General features: G+C 45.4%; 2 protein-coding genes across 2 annotated transcripts in view; one reads left to right on the forward strand and one right to left on the reverse strand.

Annotated features, from left to right (window-relative positions):
- Positions 1 to 260: 260 nt before the first annotated feature.
- On the forward strand, positions 261 to 11,810 carry C19H17orf75 (chromosome 19 C17orf75 homolog). Its single transcript, XM_052658233.1, has 10 exons — positions 261 to 414; positions 1,288 to 1,368; positions 3,589 to 3,714; positions 4,195 to 4,338; positions 4,727 to 4,784; positions 6,232 to 6,351; positions 7,126 to 7,190; positions 7,342 to 7,478; positions 8,298 to 8,401; positions 10,039 to 11,810. Exons 1-10 carry the CDS (start codon positions 275 to 277, stop codon positions 10,252 to 10,254), a joined length of 1,191 nt encoding a protein of 396 aa, XP_052514193.1. The 5' UTR covers positions 261 to 274; the 3' UTR covers positions 10,255 to 11,810.
- A 6,381-nt stretch (positions 11,811 to 18,191) lies between these two features.
- RHBDL3 (rhomboid like 3) overlaps positions 18,192 to 22,150 on the reverse strand; it is a 50,957-nt gene continuing 46,998 nt past the window's right edge. Inside the window, exons 8-9 of the mRNA XM_052658328.1 lie at positions 21,851 to 21,911; positions 18,192 to 18,463 (exon numbers count right to left, since the gene is read on the reverse strand). Coding sequence (XP_052514288.1) covers positions 18,192 to 18,463; positions 21,851 to 21,911 — 333 coding nt within the window. The remainder of the gene's footprint in view (positions 18,464 to 21,850; positions 21,912 to 22,150) is intronic.

The raw sequence follows: 22,150 nt of genomic DNA on the forward strand, positions 1-22,150 counted from the left end.
TGCGACAGCAGTGGAGGTGCCAGGGAGATGTTTTGCATAGGGCGATTAAGAAGTTGTCTCTGAGGAAGTGACGTTTCTGCACAGACCTGAATGATGTGAGAAAAAGAACACAGAAAAATTAGGGGGCATTCCAGCTTTCTCGACTGAGAGTCCGGGAAACCAGCGGAACGCAGATGCGCGAGGGCCGGGACCCGGACGAGCCCCGCCACAGAGGACTGTACGGCACCGGGGGAGCGGTTTGGCGGGGACGCAGGGCCGCTCAGAGGCCGCCGCGATGCTCCCCTCCTTGCAGGAATCGCTGGACGGGGATGAAAAGGAGCTAGAGAGCAGCGAAGAGGGCGGCTCCGCCGAGGAGCGGAGACTCGACCCGCCGCCCAGCAGCCACTACTGTCTCTACAGCTACCGCGGAAGCAGGTGCAGCGCCCGGCCGCCCTGGTGGCCCCGCCCCGGCCCCGCCGCCCACTCCGGGTTCCGCAGCTTGGCGGCTCCCAAACGCAGTCTTCTCCCCTCCCAGCCAAGGTCTCAGGCCCTCAGGACCCTCCTCGCCTCAAGCCATGCTTCCCGGCCCCCAGTCCTGGGCTTTTGCGCCTGGTCCTCCCACGCCTCGGCGCTGTGTCCTTGACATCTTCGCAGCCCCTTCCTGTCACCTCTGCCTTTTGTTTAGCGCAGTGCCTCGCACGCTCAATAAAGGCAATCCCCACCCCCCCGTCCTTCCTGTCATTGTCTCCCCGCTTTCCTCCGTCCCCACCCCCCTTCCCTACCCCCACCCCCCTTCCCTACCCCCACCCCCCTTCCCTACCCCCACCTCCCTTCCCTATCCCCACCTTCTGGTTACCGTCTGTCCTTGCTGCCTCTTTTCCCTCCTCCCAAGCCGACTTCCTGGGGCTCTTTTGGCCCTGTAAAGTCTGGTTTTGTTTTTGTTTGGGCTGCTTGTGGGATCTTGGTTCCCCCCGCAGTGAAAGTGCCGAGTCCTATGCGGACCGCCCGGGAATTCCCTGTAAAGTGTGTATTTAAGAGAAAATTTCCTTGACATTTCTGGATATTTAACTTAGGCTTTCCTCTACTCCTTAAGTGGCCTGGAGGAGAGAAGGGGCTCCTGCCAGCGCTCTTTTGTAGGTTTTCCCTGTCATTGAAGCTAGGCGGAGGAAGACGGGGTTCAAGCATTTCTACCTTGCTGCAGTTTTAGTGGTCTGTCTGTCCCCTTCCTTGCTTGCTGGGGGAGGGAGGGCATACTCCGCTTGACTTAGAGCCCATAGTTCATAACCGAATTGGTTTTGTGGCGAGCAGATTGGCACAGCAGCGAGCGGACAGCGATGATGGAAGCCCAGGTGGCACAAATGCAGAAACTCCCTCTGGTGATGATTTCAGGTAAAAACAGCTTGGCCTTAAGCCGTGTATGTGCTTTTCTCTTAAGGGCATCTCTGGCGTGCAGATGTCAGTGGGTACTTTATCTGCCCTCGGCTTTCCCTGAATGAAACCATCAAGCCCCCTTCACCCCTAGGAACCTCATCTTATTTTCCTTTATTCATTTGTTCAAGGCTGGGGCAGAGCCACCTACCGTGGTGATTAGCACCATGTTGATTAGCCAGACAGTTATTCTGAGCTTCTTGATTGGAGCTCCAGTAAATATTCAATATCATATGAGTATCAAAAAATTTAAAATCCTCCTCTCCCTACCCACCCCCCTTGAATACCCTTTCAGAGCTCTGCTGCTGCATGCTGCAATGTAAACTCCAAGCCAGCAGTGATTGCTGCCTCTTTCGTTCATTGATGTCTCCGTGCCTAGAACCTTGAGTGATAGGTACTTGGCATAGGGTCAGTGTTTAATATATGTTTACTACGGGACGGAATGAATGAACCTCAACACTTGATGCAAAGTAGGGTATAGTACAAAAATATGTTCACTGAGAGGCTGGATGACGGATGATTTAAGAAATTTTTCAGGTGCTGTAACGGTATTGTGGTTACAGATACATACATATATATTTTGTAAATCCGCATTTTTTAGAGATATGTAATGAGAAGTTTAGGGATAAAATAATATGATGCCTAAAACTTGCTTCAAAATAAGTGTGGGACTTAAGAGAACAAGCTTAAGTTTCGCCAGAGGGGAAGGATTGGGGGAAGGGATAATTAGGGAGTTTGGGATGGACATGTAATCACTGCTATATTTAAAATGTTTAACCAACAAGGACCTATTGTAGGGCACATGGAACTCTGCTTCATGTTATGTGGCAGCCTGGACAGGAGGGGAGTTTGGGGGAGAATGGATACATGTGTGTGTTTGGCTGAGTCCCTTTGCTGTTCACCTGAAGCTATCACAACATTGTTTGTTAATCGGCTATACCCCAATACAAAGTCAAAAGTTTAAAAACAAAAAAGTCCAAAATAAGTCTGGGAGGTGGAGGGTATGGACAACATGGGAGTAGAGATGAAAACAAAATTTTTTATAATTTTTATTGGAATATAATCGACTTACAATGTTGTGTTAATTTCACGTGTACAGCGAAGTGACTCAGTTGTGCATATACGTACATCCACTCTGTTTTAGAGTCTTTTCCCATATAGATCATTACAGAGTATTGAGCTCCCAGTGCTGTGCGTAGGTCCTCGTTAGTTATCTATTTTATATATAGTAGAGTGTATATGTCAATCCCAGTCTCCCAGTTTATCCCTTCCTTCCCCCATAAGCTGATAATTGTCAAAACTGGGTGGTAGGTACATGTAGGTTCGTTATATTATTCTTTCTACTTTTCAGTGTTTGAAATTTTCCTTAATATGGAACCAAAGATGTGAGACATATTGGGTTCATATTCTCTGTTGGGAAGTTTGGTGATGGAAAATCTTCTTACATATTCGAATTATAGTTTCTGTTTATAGTCTAATCTCAACCAAACTGAAATGTGTGTGTTTAGGTCATAAGTAATCACTGAGCTGGTGTGTTTATTCATGGGCAGTGGTAATTGGAGGTTTGAGGAAAGAAAAGGAGGCATGAAATAGTAGAATATGTGGGTGGACCAGGAGATGGCTTGAGAGCTGGGCAGCGGTCAGGGCCCACTGGTGGCTGGTGGTCATTGATTTCAAATGAGACTAGCCCCTGTGGTGGTGGGGTTTTGTCCAGCCACATTAAGCTGCATAGGTGCAGGGGCAGACTAGGTAGAGAACTGGACTAACCAGGGCTGAAGGTTTGCTAAGCAAATACCAGGAGGCGAAAACAGAGGTTGAATGTGAATGTATGCGGGGTGGTGATCGTAATGACTGGCCGTGGAATTTAAGCTGGGTAAGGAGAAGGGAGGTGAGGATGAGAAACTTGAGGTTACTGTGAAAAAGAGGTAAGGTCAGTGGGTTTGGCGGGGGGTCCCAGTGGAGTCATAATACTAACGAGAATGAGCTAGAAAGGCAGGACTACTTTAAACGGATGAGGCAGATCGTACTTGGTGACATACATCCCTAGAAGCCTCACCAACAGGAGTCGAATAGAAAGCTCTGCCGAGTCCTTAGTGAGGGCTTTTAGCAATGTCCTGTCTAACTGACAGGGTATAAATGCAGAGTCCGCTGCTAAGGAACGTGTATCTTTCATTTGTCAAGCCTCTCCTTGGTGGATACTAATCTACCATCTGAACTGGAGCCAGAGCTACGCAGTTTCATTGCGAAGCGTCTTTCTAAGGGAGCAGTCTTTGAAGGGCTGGGTAATGTTGCAGCTGTAGAGCTGAGGTAAGTGTAAAATGTGCTGTGTCCTGAGATTTTATTTCTGAGCTAAATATGGGACGCGATGAGAAACTCCAAAAGATCAACTCTGGCTAGACACACACCCACACCCCCACACCCCCACACACCTCCTTCCTGGAGCTTCGTTGATTCATGTATGTTTATGGGAGGGAAAACACGGATAAACCATGTCAACATGGGTAAGCTATGAACAAGAGTGGAATTTGTATGAGTTTTTCACATAAGACTGAAGAATTCAAAGAAATTCTGTGTTTGTTAGGTGCTGCTTTAGGTAAAGCCCAGTATGACGCATGTTCACTTTCGTCTGTTGTTATCAGTAAACCAAGAAGAAGTCTGGGAAGCTCTGAATTCCAGAGCAGTCTAACGATATTGCCAGATCAGGATGACCAGGGCTCAGAGAAGCCTACAAAACTACATGCATGAGTTATCAAAAGCATGCATTTTAGCTCTTTCTTTCTTTTCTAGAATTCCAGGTTACCGAGTCGGTTGTTATTACTGCCTTTTCCAACAAGAAAAACTGCTTCCCCAAACAGCATCAACGGACTCTGAGCAGAAGTCTTCAGAGTTTGTGGTCTGTTTTTTAGGAGGGTCTGAAAAAGGGCTTGAGCTATATCCTTTCTTTGGTCTCTGAGGATATCAGGATGGAAATGCTGGCAGGCAAGTGGAGGATTATTACTACCAACCTCTGAAAAGCCTTTCTACCTCTTATGCATTAACTTCAATTTCATACCTTCATATGACCAGTTTGTCTTCACTTGTTTTATCATGAATTTATTTATTTTTGGCCACTCGGCTTGTGTGATCTTGGTTCCCCAACCAGGGACTGAAACTGAGCCCTCAGGTGGTGAGAGCATGGAGTACTAACACTGGTCTGCCAAGAAATTCCCATATCGTGGCTTGTTTTAACCAAGCCAGATATTTAAGAGATTTTCCTATTATCCATTGAGAGATAAAACCCTGTCTTGATTCATCCTTTATCATTTCCTTAAGAACATACTTTCAGGCTTGAATTGGACAAATACATTCAAGGGCTGAAAAATAGCATGAACTGTGAGGTAAGACAATTGCATTAAGATTTTTAAAGACCCAAATGACTTAACATTATGTGACTACTGTTCTTATCAAATCATCCAAGCGGGCACAGACACTTAAATTCTGAAAATGTGCTACTTTGTGGGCCAGTAGGAAAGTGCTTGTTAAGAGGAGCAAGGGACACAGTCCTCTAAGTTTCACAAAACTGCTTGTGATGTTTTATATCTATGAAAAATTCAATCCATTAAATTCAAAGACATACGGTAACATGCCAAGCGAGGAAGAAGGTGCTGCTTTCCTGATTTCTAGACATATAAGATTTATACTCTGTGCAGAACTGTTGGCCTACGAAGCTGCTGGCACCAGAGACTTGCTGTGCAACGGGATGACTGTCCTTGAACTCAACCTCAAAGATGTTTAGAAACATCCCATTTTTCATTAATCGATCTTTTGTGAATTAGATACATCCATATCGATTCCTTTATCCATACCTTTTAAATACTGTGCTTTTGGTTTGTGGGAGTTAAGTCATAACTCATAAATTTTCTACCCGTTACAGGTGATAATAATTCCTTTTGCTTGTCATGCCGGTGCTTACAAGGCAGTACAGAGGGGAATGATAGCGTTGGAGTGAGCCAGGGATACAAGCGAGTCTAGGGTAGCTGCTGTCCCAGGATGGGGCGCTCCCACCAGTCCCTAGGGAGCAGCAGAGCCAAGGAAGCTGGTTGAGCTCCTGGCAGTGTGTCCAGCCGCACCGGAGTGGGCTTGAGCACTTTGATGTGTTGACCTTTGTCCTCCCCTGCTCACTTTTAAGTGTTAGTGAGCTGTCTGTGTTCCTTCAGTCATTCAACAGGTCCTTTATAAGCTCATCCATGGATGTTTCAGAAACTGTACCAGATGCTTGGGGAGATGAGGATTTTTTTTTCCTCCCCTTAAATGAAAGAAGTTTTATTCATTCATTTTTGGAGATAAGGATTATTAAGAGAGTATCTCAGGGAGTTCACAGCACAGTGGGAGGAGATGGACATGGAAATGCCCTAACTCCTTTCAGTGAAGAAATAGCATAGAACCATCTTAAGTCAGTTTCTTCATTTTATATAATGCATGTCTTAGTTTGTTTTTTTAAAATGCAGTACTGAATTAATCCCCTCTCTGCCTAACAAGCCCAGCAAAGTTATATCACAATTCCTTTTTTTGTTTTTTGGCCGTACCTCTCTGCTTGTGGGATCTTAGTTCCCCAACCAGGGATTGAATCCAGGTGCCTGGCAGTGAAAGGCAGAGTCCTAACCACTGAACTGCCAGGAAATTCGTGCAGTTCCTTTTGTTTTAATTGGTGGCATTAGCTTAAAAAAGAAGGAGGTGTCAGTCCTCATTTCTTTTCACTGTCAAGAGTATCATGAAGAAAATGTTAAGTCCATTAATTAAGGTAAAGGCTTCGATCAAAGCAAATCTCACTGTCTCTTAATCTAGGAAAGTGGTGGGGAGAACCACATCCAGTCTTACCTAAGCAGCTGGTTTGCAGATGTTGTTTGCCCCATCCAAAGGGTGGTCCATCTCTTTCAGGAGAAGCTCACCTTTCTGCTACATGCTGTAAGTATTGCCCAAACGAAAGTATTTCCTGCATTGAGGATCACTTTGGCAGAGTTTGGTTTATTTAAAGACATACTTATTTTCTCTGAACATTACTTATTACTTCCACCTGCCCTCTGAATATTCATTCAGACTATGCTTGCAATGATACACCACACTCTATTTACACAGATCCAGAAAGTTACACTACGAAGGTAGAGTTGTGAATGCTATCTTCTAATACAATAAAACATTTTAATCACTTTTTCTTTGTCTTTTTGGCTGTGCCGTACAGCTTATAGAAACTCAGTTCCCTAACCAGGGATTGAACCTGGGCCACAGCGGTCAAAGTTTCGAATCCTAACCACTAGACTACCAAGGGAATTCTCTAAAATAATTACTTTTTGAAGTGATGTGGGAGAGATGTGATTTCTAAAACAATTTGAAGAGGAAAACACAAATCCAAAGTAATTTTTAACTATATAAAAATGTCCAAATAAAATATGCAAGAAAATATCTGGACAGTGGGGAAGGCTTGAGTAAGTGGCCAGGTTTTTCATTTTTCATGTGGTGGGTGGATGCAGCTGAGGCTGGACCGCCCCTCAAGCCCAGGTAGTAAGGCTAGGTTCCTGACCATAACTGAGCAGCTGAACATAGCTCTGGAGAGCTCCGGGGCGGTGCCGAGCAAACATGGTCTGGTGCGGTGGTTATTGGGGGAGGCAACGTTTAGTCACTAGGTGCTCTGCAAGGAAAACTGGCATACGTGTATCAGCTGGGTGTTTTTTTCTCTCGTAGGCTCTGAGTTATACTCCTGTTGAGGTTAAAGGATCAGATGAAAAAACAAAGAGAGACATTCACAGGTAAAGAACAGTTTTGCAAAGAGAGCACCTTTTCCACAGCCAGTCTGATATTTCTGTTTTTAACTCCCCCCACCACGCAATGCAGAATGAATTTGCTTTCTCCCTCCCATCCTGTAGTATAGTTTGTGGAAAAAGATTGTGTGTGTGGCAGGTTTCTGAGCGTGGCTAGTCTCCAAGGGCTTATTCACGAAGGCACCATGACATCCTTGTGCATGGCCATGACGGAGGAGCAGCAGAAGTCTGTGACCATCGACTGCAGCAGCTCCCAGCCTCAGTTCCACAATGCAGGTGAGCTGCAACCCTGGGAACAGCCTTGTCAATCACTGTTTTCACACTGACAACAAAGGACACAAAGTTATCCTCCCTGCCCTGTGCAGTTTACATGTTTATCCCCAAATCGCCAAAAACAATAGCATTTCTAGAAACATGGAAATCATGACATGCCTAGCAATTCTACTCCTAGGTATATAGAGAAACTCTTATGTATGTACACAAGAAGACAAATACAAGATGTTCATAAGGGCGCTGTTTGCAATAGTAAAGAACTGAAAGCAACTCAAGTGTCTGTCAACAGGAGAACTGCTAAGCTGTTATACTCACACAATGGAATACTATACAGCCGTGACAACGAGTGAACTCGAGCTATCTCTCTCCGTATAGCATCCAAACATACTATATAGTGAAAGAGCCATTAAAGAAAAGTACAGTTTTAACATAGGCAAATTTTTTTACACCATATAGGGCTTAGAGATAAAGTATGTGGCAACCGTTTACAGAAAGACATGGGCATGATAATCCTTTCTGATGGGAAAATAGGGGGATGCACTGGGAAGATGCATGTGGGAGCTTCAACCAGTTTGGTATTTCTTAGCCAGGTGGTAAGTTAAGGTTTTTTTAGACCAATATAGAAGTCTTAAATAATTCATTATAAGTGTTTTTTAAATGAGGAAAAAATATTGTGATGTATACAAATATTCAATCCTTCTGCTGTGCACCTGAAACTAATATTAGATGGTTCAATTATGCCTCAATTTAAAAAATAAAAAGAAAGGAAGAATAAATGTCTTGTGATTTTACTTTTATTCATTTTTCTAAAATACTTTATAGGGAGCAACCGGTTTTGTGAGGATTGGATGCAGGCTTTTATGAATGGTGCTGAAGGAGGTAACCCTTTTCTTTTTCGACAAGTCCTGGAGAACTTTAAACTAAAGGTAACTAACTGGCTGTGTGCCAAGTGCCACATATACTCTTTGTCATAAAGTTTAGTTAGTACCAGTGACCAGGAAACAAATCTGCTTCACAGCTATGATGTCTATTAACTAGAACACTTTCAAAACTATAATCCTCAATTTCCATTTATACCAATAGCATTGAAGGTGCCAGTTTCCCCAAACCCAGACACCACTGGGTATCTAAACTTTTCGTCTTTGCTAGTCTGACAGGTGACAATGTATATCACTATTTTTATTTGTATATAAAAATTTCAATTTATTTCAACCAAAACAGTCCACCCATTTCTCCCACTCCCTATCTGCTGCCTCTGTACTCTGAGTCCATGAGTTTTTATATATTTATATAAAAAAATATATATATTTGGATTCCACATGTAGAAGAGATCATGTGGTATTTGTCTTTCTCTGTAGAACCTGTTTCGCTTAGCATGAAGCCCTTGTTGCAGACCTCATTCTTCTGTTTACTGGCTGAGGGGTATTCCATTGTGTGTATATACCACAGTTTCTTTGTCCATTCACCCATCAGTTGACACTTGGGTTGTTTCCGTGTCTTGGCTGTTGTTGGTGATGCTTCAGGGAACATGGCACTGCAGATATCTTTCTGGGTACGTGCTTTGGTTTTCTTCAGAGAGATGCCCAGAAGGAGCATTGCTGGATGGTATTTTTTTCATTTGGATTATTACCTTAATGTATATTCCCAAAAGTGGGATTACCAAGTCAAGGGTTTGAATGCTTTGGTTTCTATTACAAATTGCCAGCTTGCACTTCAAAAAAAATAGGAACAAACTACAGAGTGTTCAGCAATGTGTATGGGTTTTCTAGGCAGAACCTAATGTAACAGTTTTCTAAATCAGTCTTATTTATTTTTATTACTTTAATATTGGCACTCCATAGCTATTCAGATCTGTCTTTTATTATTCTTCAGGCTGAAGATTTTTTCATGTTCATTTACTATTAGCAAATAAACAAAGACATTTTGATGGAGCAAATGTATCCACTATGATATAGTGACATTATAAACAGTAAAGGCAATACTAATGAAAGGTATTACCTGTCATTCTTTATATAAACAGTATCTTTATATTTTCGTTATGAATTGTCAAGTAAAGTCCAAGTTTTAACCATAAATTTGCATTATTCTGTTTTTGCACTGTAAGCCTTATTCATAATAATTAAAATAATGTTCTAATTTTTGAAAAACAAACAAGAGCTAGAATCTTCAAAGGCATTCATTTATATTTTTCAGTGGCCTCTGTGTATGTATCATTGCATTTCCAATAAATTGAATTGAATGCTTGCTTATATTTTAGGGACATCAGTCTTATAATTTAAGGCATGTCTTAGTTGGGAAGCACAAAAAACGTAGTTCCATGCCTAAAGGTTCAGAATTTTGTTGGGGAGGCATGTTGTCACCTTATTTAGGAGATTTGTATTTTTATTTTATGTAAAAGATTTTGTTCTATCAAGAGCAAAGCATATTAGCAATTAAAATATTTTAAATAAAAGGCAAACATTTCATTAATATATTAGTTGAGTTCTCAGCTGGATAGGAGATCTTTTTCAAGCTTCATTATTATCTCACTGAACACATAGTTAACTGGGTAATCTTTTTCTAGGCCATACAAGACACAAATAATTTGAAGAGATTTATCCGGCAGGCAGAAATGAATCATTATGCTTTGTTTAAATGTTACATGTTCCTGAAGAACTGTGGTAGTGGAGATATCCTTTTGAAGATTGTTAAAGTGGAACACGAAGAAATGCCCGAAGCCAAAAATGTGGTAGCTGTCCTCGAGGAATTTATGAAAGAAGCTCCTGCCCAGAGTTTGTGATGACGTATTTGGAGATGATTGTATTGTGAAGTCATGCAAGCCGTGGTATTTAAAACTGGTAGTTTTATAACAGTCATAGGATTGCTATTTCAGATTATTGGAAAACACATTCTAGATTTTTTCATTTTGTGTCTTCAAGATTAAACCCAATTAGATGTATAAATCTGAGGCACGTCTTCACAGTCATAGATAGGTGTATGTTAGAATTGTGAAATTTTTACGTTGCTGGTCCTGTAAGTTCTAGCTTCAGGGAATTGCTGCTTAAGACCTTCAGAGGTGATTTTGCGGCTTCTCTAAGGAGTTTGCTGCAGTATTTAGCAACTCTCCCTCCCAGAAAAATCATAATACTTCTTTTTCTCAAGGTACTGTTGTTGTTGTTTAGTCGCTAACTCATGTCTGACTCTTCTGTGACCCCCATGGACTGCAACCCGCCAAGCTCCTCTGTCCATGGGATTTCCCAGGCAAGGATACGGAAGTGGGTTGCCATTTCCTTCTCCAGGGGATCTTCTTGACCCAGGGATCAAACCCTCGTCTCCTGCGTTGGCAGGCACATTCTTTACCACTGAGCCACAGGGAATCCCTCAATGTACTATAGCTTCTTTCAAAAAAGTTATTCCTAGTTTCAGGACAGATTAATACCATGCCACCATTTCAAAGACAGATCTCTGCATCCTGTGGGTGCTTGATGGATTTTTTTTTTTTTATGGATTTTCGATTGATAATGGCATGGATGATGAAGGCAGCTTTCATGTCAATATGCAAATAAATCATGAGTGTGTAACGAATTAAATGAACTTTAAAAATAGGTGCACTAGCTTCAAGATAAGACATTATCTCTGATGGAAGGCTACTGTAGAAGTGGCCCCAGCACTTTTCTTCATTCTTTTGTTCACAGGTATTTGCCAAGAGCCTATAATTTCTCTTTTCTTTTATATGAAAATGCTGGAGTTTTTAAATGGAGTGTTAAAAAAGAAACAAAGTACATCAATTTTACAAACGTAAAATAAAGAACTTGCACAGAGATTCTTCACATTGATTTTCGTTTTCTGTACATGTGTTACAAGCCTTATATTGTTTCACTCTGAATCGACTGAAAGTGCCCTGCGTTAGAGCCATTTATAATTCCCGTGGAAGCCAGCTGTAGCTGCACACATTTGACTGCAGTTTGTTCTGCATAGCTCTGTAATTAATCCATTTGATAATGATTTTTGTTTGGAAGATCAGCAGTCTAGTTCTCACTGCCCTCAGGATGCTCAGAGGAACAGAAGCCCGTAAAGCTCCTCTCCTAAACTCATCTAAATTCGTATTAAGTGCTGAGTTTTAACTTTCAAGATGACTGACAATGGCCTTCTGCTTTCTCTTTTACAGAAATCTAGAGATGTGACTCACTGAGCCATTTCTTTTCTTTAATGGGAAATACAATTCAGGATCCTCATAAAGGCTTTCATATAGTTTTAAACTTTAATAACTTGGATTGTAGTCAGTGTAGAAAAAAATCCAAGTACCATCTTTTTTATAGCATTCAGAATGACTATGGGAAATTTTATGGCACAACCCTTGAATCTGACTTTTTCTAAGGTAGGGTTGCCCACTTGGAAATCAGTTTTTTAAATAAATAACATTAGGGCATCAACATTTTGAGTCTGGAAAATATGTTTTTCATTTTCAAATTCACATATCATTCAAGAGTCCATGTTGTAAATAGCATTTAAAAGCAAATATATTACCTGCTTCAAGTCATTTATGGATAGAGTCAAGGCATAATTACATATTCTTTATATGTACTTTTATATATATTTTTGGTAATGTAGGCTCATGACATCACACAGTTATATACAATACAGTCTTGTTGTAAAAGTGTGTGATAAACTGTATATCACTGCTGTGGACAAGGAAAATAGTGACGTGGAGCCGACTGTCTTGTGGACCGTGAGAAGACACTCAGAGCTTGTGACCAAAAACATGTATTATATTCAGATTTTAATAAGCTAATATATTAACTTTCAAAGTTTCAAAAAGCATTTGTTCAAGTGTGGAATACATTGTGTATTATTTGTGTGCTATACACACAGGAAATGTATGTTTGTCATGGATCAAAAATGGTGTCAATTTACCTGTAATTATATTTATTATAATAATAATAAAACTTAGCTTCTCAGCAACACAGTCATTTTTATTCAGTGAACTCAATTCTCCAGCCTGACTTTTTTTATTAATTCACAACAAGTTTTGGGGGAAATTATACTTGTTTGGCGAAGGAGTTTGTTGAAAAAAATCAAATTGCCTGCTAGGAGACATCTTTCTGCAACCTGCAGGAGGCATTAGGCAGAGTATATGAGCAATTTCCATCCCAGTGTTTTATTCATCGTCCAGTATGCCTACACCTGTCTAAGTCAATGGCCCAGCTCAGTTCTTTTCACTCTCATTCATTATTAACCATGACAGAATGCCTGTCCTTTACCAGAGGCTTACTTACACCAAATGCCAGGAAAGCCTGCAAGCGTCTCAGAAATGACTCAGTTACCAGGACTACACTTCTCCTAACCGTGTCTTCTCTGTCATGGAGACACCACTGGCTTCAATGAAGTCTTTCCACTTGGAGGCCTAAGAGGGCAGCTCCCGTCGTATACCCGCTAAACTTCTTAAATGTGCCTCACAGACTTCATATCACTCTAAGTTGGCGGAAATGCTAGATTTCGGAAGTCAGGGCTGGTGGGGCGGTGATAGGGAGCAGTAATGAATTGATAGCTGTGAGTTTTCTTGTGAACTACCTCTGGGAGGGCCGACAAAGTGGAGATCCTGGTAAGTGAACACCAAGCAAATACGCCAAGGTTCATGACTGACCAGATGGCTCCAGACCCAGGGCCACGAGACTGGATCTTTAAACAAACGCCCTGACGCTTCTGCAAACTTAAGTGTCCTTAAAGTCCTATACAAACACCCGAGGGCTGAGCACAGGAACTTTGGAACCAGGCCGTCTTGGCTGCGATCCTGCTGGCAAGTTACTGAACTTCTCTAAGCCTTCCCTTCATGGGTAGATATGGGTGTACTTATGCCCACTTCAAGTAGCTGTGCAATTAAATAAGACTGAAAGTGCCTTGCCCAGTGCCCTGGCACATAGTAGGTACCCACTAAGTGGTCTGTATAATTACCCTATTATTGGTAGCTTTTAAGTTACAGGGAGAAGGAGAAGCTGGTGGAAAGGAGGAAGCAAGAGTGAAGAGCAGAGTGGTAGGAGGCCGGAGGCAGCGCTGGTTCAACGACTGCCGGCTGCCAGGGAGGTTGCCTTTGGGAACCGAGTCCCGGGACCACGGCTGCTGACAGGACTCTGTTCCCCACACTCCAAACAGATCCTAGATCTTGAGCCTGAACCATGCTCTAAAATTTGCTCTGGGATGACTTCTGCCATTCCAGAAAGCATGTAGAAATATTTGCAAATGATACACAAGAAACTGATGTGAAAACATGATTGGAACAACTCCCATACCCTGAATTTTAACAGGGTAGTTTAATCCTCCACTGAAAGCTGTGAATGGCCAAACTACATACACTGCCATTAGCTTAGAGAAACTGGTGAGGATGGTTTCTCAGGCTTCACTCAGTCAAAGCCCACTTGATTATTAAACATACCAAGCACCAGAATACCTTTAACATTTGCTCTCCTCTTATTTTCCCCTTCTGTAAGTGAACTGTCCGTGCTTTCACCCCAAGGACATTCCTATTCCTGTTTTAGGATCAGGATGCTGACATACCCTAGAAAGACCTAGGGACTTGCTGGGTGGTCCAGCGGTTAAGACTCCATGCTCCCAATTCAGAGGGTATGGGTTCAATCCCTAGTCAGGGTACATGGCAAAAAAGAAGAAAAAGACCTAAAGACTAGGCTATTGGGGTAATGAAGGAAGTATCTAGGATATTCTGAAGAAGACTCATCCACTAATAATAGAATATTAAGCTCTCATCGGGGTACAGTGTAAGAGTGGAAGGGGAAGGCCAGGCACCCACCAGGACGGCTGGCACAGAGGTTCATGACCTGAAACCCTAGATGAGTTTCCTTATTCATAGCCCTTTCCCTCTAAATTATACATAGAATTGTCTGTCTGTGCATTTTTATGGGGAGAAAAATCATAGCTTTCATCAACCACTCAAAAGAACTGTATTCAAGAAAGGTTAAGAACTACCAAGTTGGAAAGACCAGTGCTGAGCATGGATGCCCCATCCGTAGGGCATACATCACAGACCCACCCCCACCGTCGTCCACCCTCCCTGCCTCCCCAACCCTAACCCAGACCGAGATGAAACAGGCTCCAGTGCCAGCCCTTCCCGAGTAACTGGTGAAACTGGTGAGAATAACTGTATAACCAATGACTTAAAGAAAAAAAAATCTTTAATGGAATCTGTGCTCAAATAATATGTTACAACAAAAATATACAGAATGTACACGATACAAAAATATTTAGAAACAAACACTGCAGCTTGTGGGTTTTTTTTTTCCACCTACTCCAGTCCTGGGAGGGGGAAGACAGGTGTTGGGCTGGGCAGTTTTTTAAGGCAGAGGAATATTGGAGCTTTCCGGCCAGCACTGGGAACATGAATGATGCCAGGAAAGGGTTTTCCACTGCACCCGGGAATCAGCATTATTTGCAAATGAAACTGGACACTGCAGGGAGATCCAGGCTTGGTGAGCACCGACTCCCCTAATCCTCTGGCCAAGAATGGTTCTCATGGAAACTGAGAACCCTGTGAGCTGGCAAAAGCACCTCATCCAAGAGCTTTTCCTAATTAAAAAACTAATGATAAGTGGTGTCACTAAAATGAAATTTCTCCTTGGAAGGTCCGTTTTCCTTTCCCCAGTTTCTGTGATTCCTCTTCCATGTAAGGAGGGGGTGAGTCCGGGACTGCTGTTTGGGAAACCTTCAGTTTTCAGTGTCTGAAGCCTGTGGATAAAAGGCTGACTGGCTTCCACAGCCTGAAGATTCTCTCCACCTGCTGCTTCTCAGCACCCGATCAGGTGGCCATACTGGATGAGGAGGGGACGTGGGAACAGAGGGGCCTGCCTGGGAGGAAGCCAGACCCCCAGAAGTAGACCTTTCTTACCGGACAGCTGTCTGCCGGCGCTGGGCTGGAGACCTGGGGCGTCTGAAGTGACTTCTGCCCCCACTGCGTGGTCCTGCTTGGACGCGGTGGTCGGGAGAGGCGGCGGAGGTGGGCGTTGAGCACAACAAAGAACTTCAAGGTTGCTTGTGGACCAGGAGCAGCTGGGGCTGGTGGCGCGGGGCGTAGAGGAGCCCTTAGTGCATCCCAGGCCTCACAGCCCAAGACTCCACACCTCTGCCTGATGCAGTCCTTCTCAGTAACAAGCTTCCATCTGAAGCCCTGAAGGAACTGAGTGCTTCCCTGATGGGCTTTCTAGACTCTTGCGGTTCAGTCTTCCCACACCTGAGAGGAAGCCCCCAACTCCAGACCACACCAGATAAAGGCAGAAGTGTCTCCGCTTCCTCCACCACATCCCAGAGCACTCAGGTGCCAGGAGAGAGGCGATGCCCTGCCTCCCAGCAGGGCACAAGCAGCCTCTGTTGCTCCCAGAAGGGACAGCATCACTCAGGGTTAGCAGGGATGGCAGCCCACAACGGAGACCCCCCCACCCCCATCTTTGCCCACGTCTTCTCGGCCTCCCTTCCAGCTCAGTCTCCTCTCCTAAGAAGCTCACTCTTCTGACCACACCTGGCCCTCAGGAGGGCGGAGGATGGCTGGCAGGGACAGACTGGCACGGCTCAGCCAGAGACCCGGGCGCATCTCCCCAGGTGTCCTTAGCACAGCGTTGGCACAAGTGTAGCGTGGCCTCGGGAGCCATACGTGGGGACCAGAACAATCCATCGTTGGGCCAAGACAGGGAAGGGCTTGGCATAGCCCGGGAGTGAGTAGGGGTGTCCCGGGGTAGGAAGACCCTGCCCATTTATGGGTGATCACAGTGGCCCAAGACCCCTGAATAGCCGGCCTGGCTGACTCTGGACCTTAGCAGAGTGAGGGCTCTGACAGGCTTGTGGTGGCCCCGTTCCTGCAGGAACACAGCCCTCTGGGCTGTCAATGTAGGGAGTTCCCAGGGCAGCATAAAGAGACACAGTTCGTAAAAAGCCATGCTCCCCACACCCTCCCCTCAGAGTGGGCACCAGGTCCTGCAGCGGATCGCTGCCTCAGCCCTGTTCTGCCACTTGTTTTGGGGTGGGGGCGCAGATTTGACCATCTCCACGTGCCCTCCCAGCTCTGAGCATCAGAGGGCTGTCCTCCTCGCCTGCAATATTCCCCCAAGCACTCACCAATTCTTCTTCAGGAGCAGTTTCCTGTCTGAATTGGAATCCCTGTGCTCCCCAACTTTGAAAGGATACTTGGCCCCAACATTCCTGCTCCAGCCTTTCCTGCACCCCCAAAGCTCCTTCCCTCCTAAGGGAGACACAACAGAATCTTTTCAGACAGGAAGGCTCCTCTAGACAGGAGTCAGAGCAGAACGTGGCAAAGGGGAGGGAAACCTCAGCATCCTCAAGGTCCTTGGACGCGCCGGAGGTCTCCCTCCACAGCAGCAGTCTCCCGCTGGTCAGGGATTCTCAGGGAGGCACCCGGGAGGAATGGGGATGGGGAAGAAGGGGGTGAGCTTCCTATCTCTCAGTGCCCCCTTCCTCTCAGGTGGCCTCCCCAACAGCCTCCACCCTGTGCAGGTTTCCTCTGCAGCCTCCAGCGGGCCTCACATCGTCTTTCCCATCACACGTGCATCTGCCCACCAAACCACATATGTGCACAAACACACACACACACACACACACATCTGCCCACCAAACCACATATGTGCACACACACACACACACACGTACCAGAACATTGGCTCTGTAAGCAGAGGACAGGCGCACTGGGGGCTGTGGGCAGTGGAAGGGGAGGAAAAGACCCTAAACAAAAGGGGATGGATGTCCAGACACTGGTGTGAGACGTCAGCACCCGGGAGAAGTCTGAAGCTGATAGCCTTCCCTTCCCGCTGGGGGTGTGAGGAGGGGAGTGAAAGTGAAAGTCGCTCAGTCCTGTTCGACTCTTTGTGATCCCATGGACAGAGGAGCCTGGTGGGCTACAGTCTTGCCTGATGGGCAAGAACACTGGAGTGGGTAGCCATTCCCTTCTCCAGGGGATCTTCCCGACCTAGGGATCGAACCTGGGTCTCCCGCACGGCAGGCAGATTCTTTATCATCCGAGCTATTGGGGAAGCCCTGAAAAAAGTTACTGCCTCCCTCATCAGGTTCCTCTCACACGTACCCCGAGGGCAAGGAGGGGGAAGGGGGGCCCTGGAGCTGTAGGATCTCCCTCTGCTCTCTCCAGGCCTGAGAGAGAGCCCCACTGGTGGGCACCCCAGTGCCCAGCGACAGGCATGGGAGGGCATCTTGGGTACCTCCAGCCCAGACCAAAGTTGACCATCCTCCACCACCAGGCCCCCTTCCAATCCAGAGCTCCATACCCAATAGCTATGGAGGGAACACGTCCTGGCCCATAGCGACCTCTGGGCTGGACAGGGCCTGCCTGGCTACTACAGCCGCGGGCCTTCCTTCCACTCTTAGGTACCTCTGGGTGGTGGATGAAGGAGAAGGCTGCTGCCCAGCCTGTGTCCCTGAACACATAGGACACGCCCAGCCCAAGGGGACGGCCCCTTTCACCTCACCCCAGGCCTTCGCCCTGGCCTGAGGTCCTCAGAACTACAGAAGCTACATCCAATTCCTCCAACAGGTGCCTTCAGAAAAAGGCCTCCACTGTCTGCTCAGATCTGAACACAAATGTTACAGTAGCCCAGCATCTCTTGTCCTCTCCTCTCTGGCCTCACTGAGCTGGTGATGAGAAAAAGAATACAGCTGCTTTAGGCTGATGCTGCTTCTCCCTCCTCTCCCAGACCAAGGTCCTTCAGGCCCTTAGGGGGGCGGCGGCAGCTTCAAGTCCAGCAGGGTGTAGGCAAAGATGTTCCAGAAGACGGCGAACAGCACAAAGACGGTGTACATGGCCACGAAAATCCACCACAGCGACTGGTCTTGCAGCCTCTGCTCGTAGTTCCTCAGGACTACCACACCCAGGGTGATGCCCACAGCCACGCCACCCAAGTGTGCCACGAAGCTCGGGTGAGGACAGGGAGGGTAAGCTGATGGGTGGAACCGCAGCCACACGGCCCGTCCAAACTCCATGCTCACTGCAAGGGGAGGAAGCACAGGCAGGTCACCGGAGGGCACGGGGTGGGAGCTGAACGAGAGGTCTTGCACTCCAGCCAGCCACGCAGTCATCCAGCCACTAATTCTTTCACTACCCAACAGGCCAAGCACTGTTTGCTGTGCGCACTGGAAATATAATCATGAAGACAGCAAACACACTACTGTTCTCCCAGGGCTTACAGAATCTGGTGATCAACCAGCATATAACTACATAGTAAGATAATCCGGTAAAAGGCCAGAATACTGGAGTGGGTAGCCTTTCCCTTCTCCAGCGGATCTTCCCAACCCAGGCATCTAACGGGTCTCCTACATTGCAGGCGGATGCTTTACCAACTGAGCTATCAGGGAAGCTCAAAAGAAACCCCACGGGAAGACAAACAAATAGGTGATTTAAAATCAAGGTTGTGTTTCAAGAAGGGGATTCTTTAGTTTGGAGAATTAGGCCAAATCTTCCTAAAGGAGGGACATTTGAATATCAAGAGAAGACCCAGAACTTCCCTGGTGGTCCAGTGGTTAAAACTTCATCTTTCAAGGCAGGGAGTTAAGGGCCCACAGCTCTCGTGGCCAAAAATTCAAAAACACAAAATACTGTAACAAATTCAATAAAGACTTTAGAAATAGTCCATATCAAGAAAAAAATCTTAAAAAGAGAGAGAAGACCTTAAGGCCGAGGGGACAGCTCTGTGCAGAAGGCCAAAGGGCCTGCACCCCTGCAGTCATGCGTTCTGGAGGCTCAGTTTCCCCACCTGTATAAAGTCTCAGACTCTACATACCAGGCTACACTGCTGGGACATCAGCAAGAATCTCAGTATGTGCGAGCCCTTTACAGTTTACTAAGTGTCCTCATGTACTAGCTCTAAACCCTGGAGAACCCTCAGAACTGGTGCTTTTGTGGTTGAAAGGAAGCGATGAAGGGAGAGAAGGGCAAAGAAGGAACGGAAATAATCTCAACAAAGTGTTAGAATGTAATCTTAACAGAGTCTAAAATGCCCCTATCCCGCTCTTCAATCCATCCTTCTTGTGCAAACTCGGCTTGGCCAATTCAACGGGGATGTACTCTCTTGAAGGGATAAGTGCCATTTTATTACCTATCACCCAAAGAACCTTGTTAGGTTACCATTTAATTAAACCAGGGTGCCTCTCTCCACCCTAATCACCCCAGAGATGCTAGCACCTCCAAGGATGTTCATTCCCCGAGGAATTGCCTAAGCTTCCAGGCCTGGGCCCTGCAACCCCAGGGATGGCCAGTAGATGGCGGAAAAGGAGTGGCGAGGGACACACATCCTTACCTCCTCCCGCCTCCCCGGGTCCCAGGGCATCTTCCTGCCTTTGCCTTGCAGGCCCTGCAGTCCCCAAGGGAAGTTGGAGTAACATTGGTCTCCGTTCCAAAACAGCATTTTAGTTTTTATAATGCTTGTAGTTAGATTATTTTATTTAAAACAAAATTTTTTTATGTGGACCCTTTTTTAAAGTCTTTATTGGATTTGTTACAATTCTGTTCTATGTTCTGTTTTTCCTTTCTTTCTTTTTTTTTTTTTTGCCAGGAGACATGTAGGATCTTAGCTCCCCAACCAGGGATCTAACCTGCAGCCCCTGCACTGGAAAGAGAAGTCTTAACCACTGGTCCACCAGGGAAGTCCCCAGGTTGTATTCTTTAAACTGTAAGACTCATGACTCTGCTCCGTTTTTTACAAACAGACGAATTCAGTCTGAGCAGATGAGGAAGCTATGCTCCCCCTAGCTCCTAGCCCACTGCCTCCCACAGCCTCCCCACACTTCCTGCCGCCCCCAGACCCTGATTCAAAGATTCTGTGAGTTTTAGAGCTGGAAGGCCCTTTCTGGGATTAGAAATCTCCAACCCCATCCAGGAAACAGAGACCAGAGGACCCTGAAAGCCATGGGGTACAAAGGATGTGGAAGTGGATTTAAGTGGAGCCCACCTGGGGCCCCTTATCCATTCCATATCTGTTCTGGCTCAGTTTTTCCTTTTCCCCACAAACCAAGTGGCTGACCCAGATAGAGATAGTCCCGAAGCTCCTGCCCAGCCTAGAGAAAGTGCAGGGCATTAGAGACAGCACAGGCTCACTCTGAATTCTGCCTCTACCACCTGTAGGAGGGTGACCTTCATGTTCTGAGCCTGTAAATTAAGCCTAAAAACAATCCGCTCTTCATAACCATGTTCTGGGGACTGAATGAGAGTTTGTGTGTCCCTCTTCTCTCTTCTGTTCAGACTCATCTCTTTCCATCTCAGAATGAACCTCTTGGCCTCTGGTCTCATCCCCTGCACACACCTCCCCCTCCACACTGCAGTCTGATGAGTCACTGAAAACTCAAAATTGTCAACATCTCTCTCATTTAAAGCCCCCCCACTGCCCTCCTAGTGCATCTGGGGATGAAGCCCAGTTTTTCTCTTTGTATTTAAATCCCTCCATGGTCTGACTCCAGTGATCTCTGACACAATCACACTCAGTCCTAAACCTCGCGGGTCAGTCTTAACCACCTTGCCAGCCTTTACCCTTCACTCTTCTGCATCTCTGTTTCTGCTGCACCTGAAGTGGCCTCTTGCATCCTGTCTACCTGGTGAACACCTGTCTTGTCTTTCACACTCAAAATGTCCTTTGCAGGTAGACTGTCTTCTCTCAACGAAGGCCCTCATCACACCTGTTCAAGGGTTCGTGGATTCGCGATAGCTTGTGAACTTGCTAAACTACAAGTTTCAGAGTGTGTGCATGTATGCATGCCGATGTGAGCTCGCTCATATGTGCCTTTTTCTGGAAAGTAATCCTGAGTTTCCAGTAGGAGATCTCAAAGGATCGACTCCGTGACCCAAAAGGTTAAGAAATTACTTTTCTCACAAGGAAAAAAAGATTTTTTTTTCAATTTCTTTAATTCTTCAACTATACGAGATGATGGATGTTCGCTAAGCTGATGGTACTAACCATTTCATAATGTATATAAGTCAAATCATCAGGCTGTACACCTGAAATTCATGCAGGGCCATGTGTCAATTTTATCTCAATAAAACTGGAAGGAAAAACATTTTTAAATAAAAATATTGAAACCAGAAATTTTTTTAAACCAAAAGGAATAAAAGCCCTAAAATGTTATTTTTCTTGATCTGACCATTGAGCTAGAAACTTATCCCACATGGACTTTCCTCTCTGCACAGTCTATGTCTGTGAAAAGTAGGTCAGGGAGCAGCAGTGTAGGTCAGACCCTCCTGTAACCCCCACTTCTTTCCACATTGTGGACATGTTTCCCTTCTCTTTTTGACCACAAGTCCTTAAAGAGCAGGGACTGTGCCATGTCTACATCCCCCAGAACTGGTACAGGGTCCCCCTTCCCCAGCCAGCCCTATTAGAACTTACTGCAGATCAAGGCCACAGCCATCCGCAGCAGCTTGAATTGACACTTCATGCCTGACCAGTTCTGGGAAAAAAAAAAGAGAGAGAGTTTCATTAGTTTCAGATCAGACCACTTCTCTGCAGAGGTAGCCAGCCTAGGAAAAGCTGACATTTAAAAAAGTCATCTCTGGGAATTCCCTGGTGGTTCAGTGGTTAGAATTCCGCACTTTCACAGCCAAGGGCTCAGGTTTGTTGCCTGATTGGGAAACTAAGATCCCACAAGCTGAAGAGAGAGGCCAAAAATAAATTTAAAAATAAAATTTG

Source organism: Budorcas taxicolor, chromosome 19 (assembly GCF_023091745.1).
Source record: "Budorcas taxicolor isolate Tak-1 chromosome 19, Takin1.1, whole genome shotgun sequence".
NCBI lineage: Eukaryota > Metazoa > Chordata > Mammalia > Artiodactyla > Bovidae > Budorcas > Budorcas taxicolor.

Bases quoted from the DNA above. Each gene is read 5' to 3' on its own strand.
- C19H17orf75 (XM_052658233.1), top strand. From the start codon at position 275: ATGCTCCCCTCCTTGCAGGAATCGCTGGACGGGGATGAAAAGGAGCTA. The intron at 415-1,287 runs GTGCAGCGCCCG...TGTGGCGAGCAG, and splicing joins TACAGCTACCGCGGAAGCAG to ATTGGCACAGCAGCGAGCGG. The intron at 7,191-7,341 runs GTAAAGAACAGT...TGTGTGTGGCAG, and splicing joins ACAAAGAGAGACATTCACAG to GTTTCTGAGCGTGGCTAGTC.